The sequence below is a fragment of the Rhineura floridana genome, chromosome 6 (genome assembly GCF_030035675.1).
Source record: "Rhineura floridana isolate rRhiFlo1 chromosome 6, rRhiFlo1.hap2, whole genome shotgun sequence".
Classification (NCBI taxonomy): Eukaryota; Metazoa; Chordata; class Lepidosauria; order Squamata; family Rhineuridae; genus Rhineura; species Rhineura floridana.
In genome coordinates, this window is record NC_084485.1 from 85,294,008 (window position 1) to 85,303,422 (window position 9,415).

Consider the following 9,415-nt stretch of genomic DNA (forward strand, 5'->3'; position numbering starts at 1 on the left):
GCCTTTCTGTCTATTGTAATGCCAATTTCTTGAAGGCCCTGGATAGGTTTTCCTTTTGTGCAATTCTGAAAACAAGAACACTTGAGAAATTTTCATGTCTAGTTTCTGATGGCATCCATCTCCATGACTGAACACACATGCGGTGCTACCTCACCCTGTTCCTTCAAATTCTTTCTCAAAGCCCACCTTTCCTATGTGGCCCCTTAAGCTTAGCCCCTTAACTTTTAGCAACTTAAGCAACTTTTAAGTTTATATGATCAGCAATTTTCAAAATTCAAATTAAAAATTTTGAATTGGATTTTTTCTGGAAATTTCCCAGAAAATTTTCCTGTGCAAATTATGTATAGGATAGTTTTCTGATGCCCTAGAGAGTGATCTACTATAGCATGCTTATTTTACTTATATTTAGTAAACAAAGCTAAAAAAAGTTGAAACTGCCAAGTGTGTCTAGTATTTTATTTGCAATTGGCATCCATTCATTGTTACCAATAAATGCAGGAAACAGAACATTTTCTGTGGAAAAAATAAAGCACTGGAAAATTTTCTGGAAAATGAGGGTGACTTCATTGATCCATATTCTATTCTTCAATTCCTCACCCTATTGTCTAGGTCTTAGATTGTAAGCTCCTTTGAGGCAGGGACAATTCTCTTGAGATGCCATATACACGGATGATTATAATCCTATAATAAATAGCGAGCTCATTCTCCAAGTGAGGTTCCTTATATAGGCAATATGGCACCATCCATTAACAAGAGGAAGGTGTAAGCAGGCTTGGGGAAACACCAAAATTTGCAGAAATACAAAAATTCTTTAAAAAAAATTAAGGGGGGAACTCCCAAAACAGTCCACTGAGGACTGACCATGCTTACTGGCCACAGAATGCAGATTGACCGCTTGGGGTGGGGGAATGGAATATCATGGAAACAACCATGGCTGGCTAGAACCCTGAACAGGAGTATTCACACTGCAATATTTTGTTGCAGTTTCACAATAGTATTTAGAGAATCACAGAGACAGCATTTCTCTCACTACACAACCACAGCCCATCCTTACTCATGATTAGGAAGCAAGGACTGTGTTTTCAGTGCTTATCATATAAAGGAGTAATACTGAAGAGGCTATTTATGACTTCCCGTCTCCTTCCATATGCAAAACAAACTCCTTTCAGAATCCCAGCATCTCAGTTATCAGCTCCTTTCCTCCAGGGTTAATCTCCCCCTCTTTTTTTCTTTACTGTTCTTGCTATAACTCACAACACCTTTTGCTTTAGTTTCTACAAGTCAACATGTAAAAATACTTGAAAGTGTTTCCTCAATTGTTTGCAATGTAGTAGCAGCCGTCTGTTACATAAACATATCTGTTAAACAAGCCAGGCTACAGGGAACAGAGAGTAAATTAGTGCATCTAAAAATATACAGGAAAATAAATAAACAGAAGCATTGCCAAGAGCCATGATCCAGTATGCAGATCTTTCTCTAGAAGCTACTCTTCTCCCTCCTCTTCCTGCTCCAGCATTTCCCTGAAACCCATTAAATGCCACAGGCAAAAAAGCAAAATTGACAATTTGAAAGAACTTTGACGTACAGTTCTGGAAATCCACTGTGTTACTTTCTTTTTTTTAAAAAGGCAACTGCATTGCCATATTTGTTAACATTACGTGAACAGCATCCACGCTTAGCCATCTCTGTTCTGAACATCCCTCCTCCACATTTGCTGGACAAAGGTCAAGGCTGACAGGCCAGAGAGAGACTCTGATAGTTCAGTTGTAATAGCTGCATTAATTTGGATAGCAGAGGAGCCCCAGTGGGTACGGAATGCCCTCCCAAAGGCAGCACGCCTGATGCCAACTTGGTTGATTTTAGGCATCGCCAAGAACATCTTAGTCACCTATTAATTGCACTTTTATCTGCTGCTTTTTTCACTGTATTGCTTATTTTCATTTAATTGCTGCTTTTTGACTTTTGTAAATCTCCTTATAATCATGATAAAAAGCCATGTATCTGTCAGGCCCAGGATGTGACTCAGGAACCAGACCAACGGCTGTAGTTAATTCGTGTTTTATTAGGGTAATGTCCAAACAAAGACTGCGTTTTCTCATGAAGCAATACAGGGATACAGGTCCTGCGGCACTGGGAGAAAGTTGACAGAGCAAGGGACTTCTTCCCGCCTGTTCTTTAAGAAGGGGCCAAACGGGCGCGCAATCTTTCGCTCCTCCTTAACTGCCCCTCAGGTACTGCCCGCCTTCCTCCCCTTCTCTCCTGTCTTTTCAGCTGTCTGCGTGTGCGCGGTGAGGGGGGAAGCATCACCCCCTCCTCTTCTGAAGTTTCCGATTCCAGGATGGGGGATAGGGGAGGGGCTGATGGTAAACTGCCTCCCCGCTTTTCGGCTGTGAGCAGCCCTCCCTCTTTCCCCTCTTGCTCTGAGCCTGAAAGAGGGGGAGGCGTGAGAATGTCCAGGGAGGGCTCAGGCTCCCCGTTGCTAAGCGACCTTATCACTGGCAGTTCCTCTGTTTCGTCGTCGCTCCAAAGGGGGGAAGTTCCTCCCCCTTCCCTCTGCCATCCATCCCAATACTCTTCTCCCAACTCTCCGGGATCCAGCTCCCCGGGATTGGGACCCCAGCTCTGCCTTCCGACAGTATCACTGTTAGCTGCTACTCATTGCTGATGGTGACATTTTAACTATATCTTAAATATTTGATTGATCTTGATTTGCTTGTTGTATGGAAACTGCTTTGAGGTCATATAAGATGAAGAGTAGTACCTATAAATCTTAAACATAATAATAAATAAATATGGCGTAAGTTAGAGGTGTTCAACTTTTCCTAGCCCCGGGGACCATATTTCCACATGGGCAACCTTCTGGGGAGCTGCATGTTAGTGATGGTTGGGGCCAGAGCCAAAAGTGAGTGGAACTACTGATGTGACTGTTCAATAGGTTACTTTCCAGAGATTTCTACCTACACACATACCTATACCATCCGACAGACAGACAGACAGACAGACAGACAGACAGACAGACAGACAGACAGACAGACAGACAGACAGACAGACAGACAGACAGACAGACAGACAGACAGACAGACAGACAGACAGACAGACAGACAGACAGACAGACAGACAGACAGACAGACAGACAGACAGACAGACAGACAGACAGACAGACAGACAGACAGACAGACAGACTCTTATCTCAGTTCAATGACACATTCCAGCTAGGCAAAAACACTCAAGGAAGCTGCAGAGCAGGGCCAGTGAGGGGTGCAGCCCAGGGAGCATCCCGAGGGCTAGATACTCATTTGGCCCCCAGTCCTGAGGTTCCCCACCCCTGGTTTAAGTAAATGAATATATATATTTGATGGCACACCAAGTCACATGGTGAGATTTTGATGGAGTTGGGACTAAGGAAAGTGTTCATTCGAGCAGGTAGCATGAACTCAGTATATTGTAGCAAAGGGAGTTTCAATGACACAAGATGCTCATCCTGAATGCTGCTTGAAGAGTTGTATGGGGTTCTCTTATTGCTCCAGGTTAGACAGCGCAAGCATGTAGGAGCCGATTCAAACTTTCCAAAGAGTTGAAAGGATAGCAACATGGGCCTCTTTAGTCACTGAAGCATGAAATGATGGGAAGAGTTTCATTTCAGTTGCTAAAACTGTTCTAGACACAACTGATAAATGCACAGGAGCCCAGTGGAACACCAGTTGTCCAGTCCAGGCTCAATAGGTGCTCCCTTTTCTTCATTTACTGCTCAAAACATGAATCAGTATAGTGGAGACTCTCAAGTGTCTTTTTTCCTATAGGGACAGTGCAGTTCCTGAAGCAAGGATTTCTACCCTGTTCCCTAGTCCTGTGCCAGCCTCCAACCCCACACCATGCAACACCTACAGCCCTTACATCAACCATTCCCAACCTAGTACTCCCCCAATGTTGCTGGACAACAGCTCCCATCATCCCTGACCATTGACCATGCTGGCTAGGGCCAATAAGAACATAGGAAGAGCTCTCCTCATCTTATCAGACCAAATCTTGCCAATGGCCCATCAAGTCCAGCATCCGGTTCTCACAGTGGCCACCCAGATGACTATGAGAAGCCAGCAAGCAGAACTTGAGTGGCACAGCACTCTCCCCATTTGCAATTCCCAGCCACTGGTACCCAGAGGCATGTGTGTAAGTGGAACATAGCCTTATCCTCCATGAATTTGTCTAATCCTCCTTTAAAGACATCCCACTTGGTATCCATCACTACTTCTTGGACGAGCAAACTCCATGCATGCACTGTGTGATTAAGTACTTTCTTTTGTTTGTCCCTGAATCTTCCAACATTCAGCTTCATTTGGATGTCCCCAAGTTCTAGTATTGAGGGAGAAAGGAAAGACTTCTCTCCATCCACTTTCTCTAGTTCAGCAACAAGTGGGCAGCCACAGGTTAGCCTCCTCTCCTTTAGGTGAAAAAGGCCTTAGCTCTGTGGTAGAGCGTATGCAGAAAATGCCAGGTTCCATCCTAAGACCCTGGAGAGCCACTGTTGGTCAACAGTAGACAAAATAATCTGACCTGGTATAGATAGCTTCCTACACACCCAATGGCACCGGCAGCTGCAGAAATATCATCAGATGATCCAATGGAAGATTCTCCTTAATAAGCCATTTAACACTGCAGCTTCACTCAGCACCAGATTTCCGTGTGCACAAGGGAACTTCTTCTCCCTCTCCCGCACCCTCTGACCACACATGCACCCTCAAATCAGCTCCAGAGAGTTGGAGGACTCTCCAGAGCATATTTTGGGGTAAGCGTGTGGGGGGGGGGAAGGATAGGAAACAGAAGTCCTGTTGTACTATAAAGATACATCCCATGGGACCTTATCAACCAATACTTATTGCAACATGAGCTTTCACAGGCAAGGACACTTGCCTAAACAAGACCTCATGCTATGATAAAACCAGCTAGCCTTCAAAATCCTACAGGATTTTGTCTTTTTAGCAGCAACAGCTAAGCACAATCATTTTCACCTCTTGTTCATTCCATTTGCAGAAGTTTCCATTTACAGGTTTCCTCAATCACAGAGCCCATAATTCAAAAGCATTTAAAGGCAACCATCTTCTTTAATCCTAACCAGACATAATGCAGCATATTACCCCAACAAGCAGAGCAGAAGAAGGGTAGATGGGACCTGTTCTCACCTGACACAGCCTTCTTAGTCCCCTCTGATTTGTCAGCTTGTACTTCCAGGCCAGGTACCAGCCGCGTTTCTTTCGTGGATTGGCTAGTGGGTTGGGCTTCCACTCATCCATCATAAGCAGAGCAAAACAAATGGAAGTGGACAGCTTTCATGAGGCAGCTTTCAGCATCTGACCTTCTTGAGTTGCATTCAACCACCAATGAGACCTGGCAGGTACAGAAAGCAGAAGTTGAAAGAATGAAATCAGCTCAGCTAGATATAATGCTACTCCAGAAGTCTGAAAATCCAGCTATGTGTCAAGGTAGCACAATAATTAAAAAGAAAATGCAAGTGTGCCTAAGTGTTTAATTTACATAATTTATTCTATTACAGCACTTGGAAGCTGGCAAAAGGTAGTCATTTGGCAAGCCAAAGTCTGGAAAGGTGGGGAGCCCTTTGTTAGGGAGGCTTCGAAGTGGAGGAATGGACTGTGGGAAGGAAGGGAGCAGAGCAGAAGAACAGTAGCCCTATTCCCTGCACAAGTCCCACTTAGATCATCATTAGCAGCCACATTGACCCGTTTGCATGCAACACTAAGCCAAACCATGGTTTACCATGAGTGCGCAGGTTCCCAGAAATTATTCTAGAAGGAAAGGTGGGATACACATTTAATAAATACATAATATTGTGGCCACATTGCTCCTTCTCCAGGCCTGTGCATTAGTGTGAGCCAAGCTATGAGTTGGCTTAGTTGTCTGGAGCAAGACCAACCATGAGTCCCGATTCAGATAACACACAATCCTAAACCACTGTTCTTCAACCTTGGATCCCCGGATGTTGATGGACTACAACTCCCATCATCCCTGACCATTGTCCATGCTGTCTGGGGACAATGGGAGTTGGGTCCCCAAGTACTGTTGGACTACAAGGTTGAAAAACAGTGTCCCAAACATGGCTTGCCTTGCAGCAGCAAGAGGACCAGGGGAAGAGCACAGTGGCCATGATCTCCTCTCCAGAAACCCTCAAGCTCCTATATTCATGTTAAGTTATGGTTTGGCTTAGTGCTTCATGTGAACCAGCTCAACGTGTACAGCTTTAATACCAAAATGACAGAGATCCTGAACATTTTGTGCAGGTGAACTTGGATGGTACAACCAGTAAGGATAGGAAGCAAATTTGTTAGATACTTGACTATCTTGACAACTCTAGTTGCTTTCATCATCTCATCACTATGTTGATCTGTAGATTATTCAAATATGTGAAAGCCATTATGGATGCCTTATAAGGGGATTTTGACTAAGTGTTAGGAAAAACTTCAGACAGAACAGACAGCCTCAGAATGTGGTGCACTCTCCTTTGTTAGAGACTTTTAAGCAAAGGCTGGATGGCCACCTATTGTGGAAGATGTAGCAGCAGATTTCCTGCACCAAAAGGAGGCTGAACTACTGTGACCCCTTCAGACTCTATAATAATCTAAAATCCACACCTGTGTACTCATCCTTTCCCAGTGACCTCACAGTGCTAGGAAGAGGGGGAAGGGATTATAGCTCAGTGGGAGGGCACATGCTTTGCATGCAGAAGGCCCCAGGTTCAATCCCTGGGATCTCCAGGTAGGGAAAGGCTGCTGTCTGAAACTCTGGAAAGAAACTGTCAGCTTGCTCGTTTAGATGGTCTGACACAGTATAAAATAGCTGAAAACAGCTTTCTCCAGCCCTATGGAAGGATGGAAGCCTGTCACATACTTGTCACTTAAACAGACTAAGTGTACTTATGCCCACCCTCTTCAATACAGCTTGCCCTTGGAGGAATGCGGGTGGGAGGAGGCGTAGCAAGTAACCCTTTACCTGCCCTTCAACAGCAAAGGCTACATGTACTTGGAAGTAAGCCCTACTGAGAACAGTGAGATTTATTTCCAAGTAAATATGACGAGAATCCTACTCGGAAAGCACTACTCACTGCTCTAATCCACACAAAGCTAAACAGCAGAGGATATTGTATTTGATACACTACATCAGATTTAAGGATAATTCAGTTACCTTTTATACCACCATGACCCACTTTCAGCTCCTCTTACAAGCCTCAGTGGAAAGCAAATTTGAATTAGTATTGTATGCATTAAAATAAATAGGTTTCAATACCTTTGGAAGGCGGGCGGCTTGCTACCCTGTGAAAGGAACAGGCTACGGAAGGGACTGAAAATTAAGCCTCAAGCTGACAACCTGGGGAGTAGCCTTCCTATTCCACTATCACCCACGCACCATTAGTAAGGGCAGACCGTATCAACGCCAGACAGCTTAGAGTAGAACGAATTGGAGGGAGGGGGAGGAATCTACCCATAGCAGGCTTAACAAAACAAACAAAACACAAACGGAAGGGGGGTAGATGGTGATGATGCAAAATAGATCATAGAGTCTTAGAAAAGAGGATCAACCCATTTCAGAACGGATATCTCACTCATACTCTCTTACACACACACGCATTTTATCACACCGCATGCAATTGAAGAGCAGCGTGGCTCGACTTACTGCTTTTAAAGGAAGTTGAGACCGGAGATCTCCCCATAACCAGGAGTTGCCCAGCGCTGCAGTACTAACAATAGCAGCTACTAGCCTCTTCTCCTTCTCCCCGTTTCTGACCAGTAAGAGATCATCTCTGCTAGGCTGAAATTGACGTACCGCTCCGCTTCCGGCGCGGGATATACAGCTCGAAGCTTGCTCTTAAAGGAGACGGCGACTCAGGCAAGGCCAGTAGCCGGGTCGGGAGAAGAGGTGGAGGGCGGAGCACCCAAAGAGGAGGAGAGGCTTCAGTTTTGCAGCCGATGAGTGGAAGACACGCCGCATGGCATTGCCGCAAAAGTGCAATTGGCCATTTTGGACGCCTGTTAAAGTGTTGGCACCTCCCTCGAAAGGAGTGGAACAGATGAGAGACCATCTGCTAGTCCAGCCTTTCCCGACCAGTGTGCCTCCAGATGTTGTTGGACCACAACTCCCATCAGCCTCAGCCAGCATTGCCAATGTTGTCACTATGGATTGTTCCTTATCGTCCTGGTGTGTGTGAAGCCGCAGGCAGGAGCCTTAAAAAGGCGAGGGCATAGGCCAAAGTCGTTCCTGCGAATCTTTTGCTGTGCAAAGTGTCCCAGGCGCGCAATCCGCTGGATGAAAAAAGAAGCCTTGATAGAGTGTCAGTAGCTTCCTATATAGTGCCTTTCATACACAGATCCCACTTTGCGATAGGAAAATGATCGTACACAGCATGTGCAAAGAATAGGCCGTGCGCGCGCGCACCACAAAATACCACGCGAGGCAGGCATACATTATTTGTTTATTTATTATTAAATTTATATCCCACCCTTGCAATCAGAAAGGGTCCTAAAGGACAGGAAGAGGTAGATTCCGTGATCATTTTTCCTGGAACCAAGTCCCACGGAGCAGCGCAGATTGACTTAAGAACCCCTCTTTAGCTCTGCGTTTCTGGTGGGCAATATAACAGCTGCACAAAAGGAAATGAAAATAGCCACAGACATTCTTAAGCCTGAACCAAAAGATTCCCGCAAAAGTGGCAAAAAGCTAGCCAGAGTCTTTTTTAAGTCAGCCAAGAACCTAACAGGGCACACTTAATGTGTCTGCTCAGTCACTGGGAAGCCCTTACTGAGTTCAGTGGGACTGTATAGATTCTCAGTTTACACTTGTGTAACATTATTCTTGAAAATTAAAACACCCTGAGAAAATAACTCAAATTGAGTCAAATGAACTGGGAGCCACATTAGCAGCTGCTTAAAAAGCCAATTGAATTAATCTGATTAGAATGCTACCTTATATTAGGTCAGACTATTCATCGATCTATTCTAGTCTAACACTGTCTACTTTGGCTTGCATTGGCTTTCCCGCAGGGGCCTTTCCTGTCATCTACTACAGTAGGGCCCCACTTTACGGCGCTTCGCTTTACAGCGATTAGCTAATACAGCAGTCTCAATTAGATGCAATTAGACTAAAGCCCCAGTCATACGGCGCTTGTTCTGCTTTTACGGTGGTTTTCGGGCATCACGCGCCATTCTATTCAATGGGTTCCACTTTACAGCAGTTTTCACTTTACAGTGGTGGTCCGGAATGTAACCTGCCGTATGAGTGGGGCCCTACTGTACCTGGTCCTTTTAACTGGAGATGCCAGGGTTATGTGTTCAAGGCATGTGTACTACCCCTGCCCCCCCCATTTGATTATTGCTTAAACATGGTCAGCTGCTGAGAGAGCCTCCAGGCTGAT

General features: G+C 45.1%; 1 protein-coding gene across 1 annotated transcript in view; it reads right to left on the reverse strand.

Annotated features, from left to right (window-relative positions):
- Positions 1–7,897, reverse strand: part of POMGNT1 (protein O-linked mannose N-acetylglucosaminyltransferase 1 (beta 1,2-)) — a 33,774-nt gene extending 25,877 nt beyond the window's left edge. Inside the window, exons 1-2 of the mRNA XM_061632861.1 lie at positions 7,681–7,897; positions 5,178–5,382 (exon numbers count right to left, since the gene is read on the reverse strand). Coding sequence (XP_061488845.1) covers positions 5,178–5,291 — 114 coding nt within the window. The 5' untranslated portion in view covers positions 5,292–5,382; positions 7,681–7,897. The remainder of the gene's footprint in view (positions 1–5,177; positions 5,383–7,680) is intronic.
- Between the last annotated feature and the right edge of the window lie 1,518 nt (positions 7,898–9,415).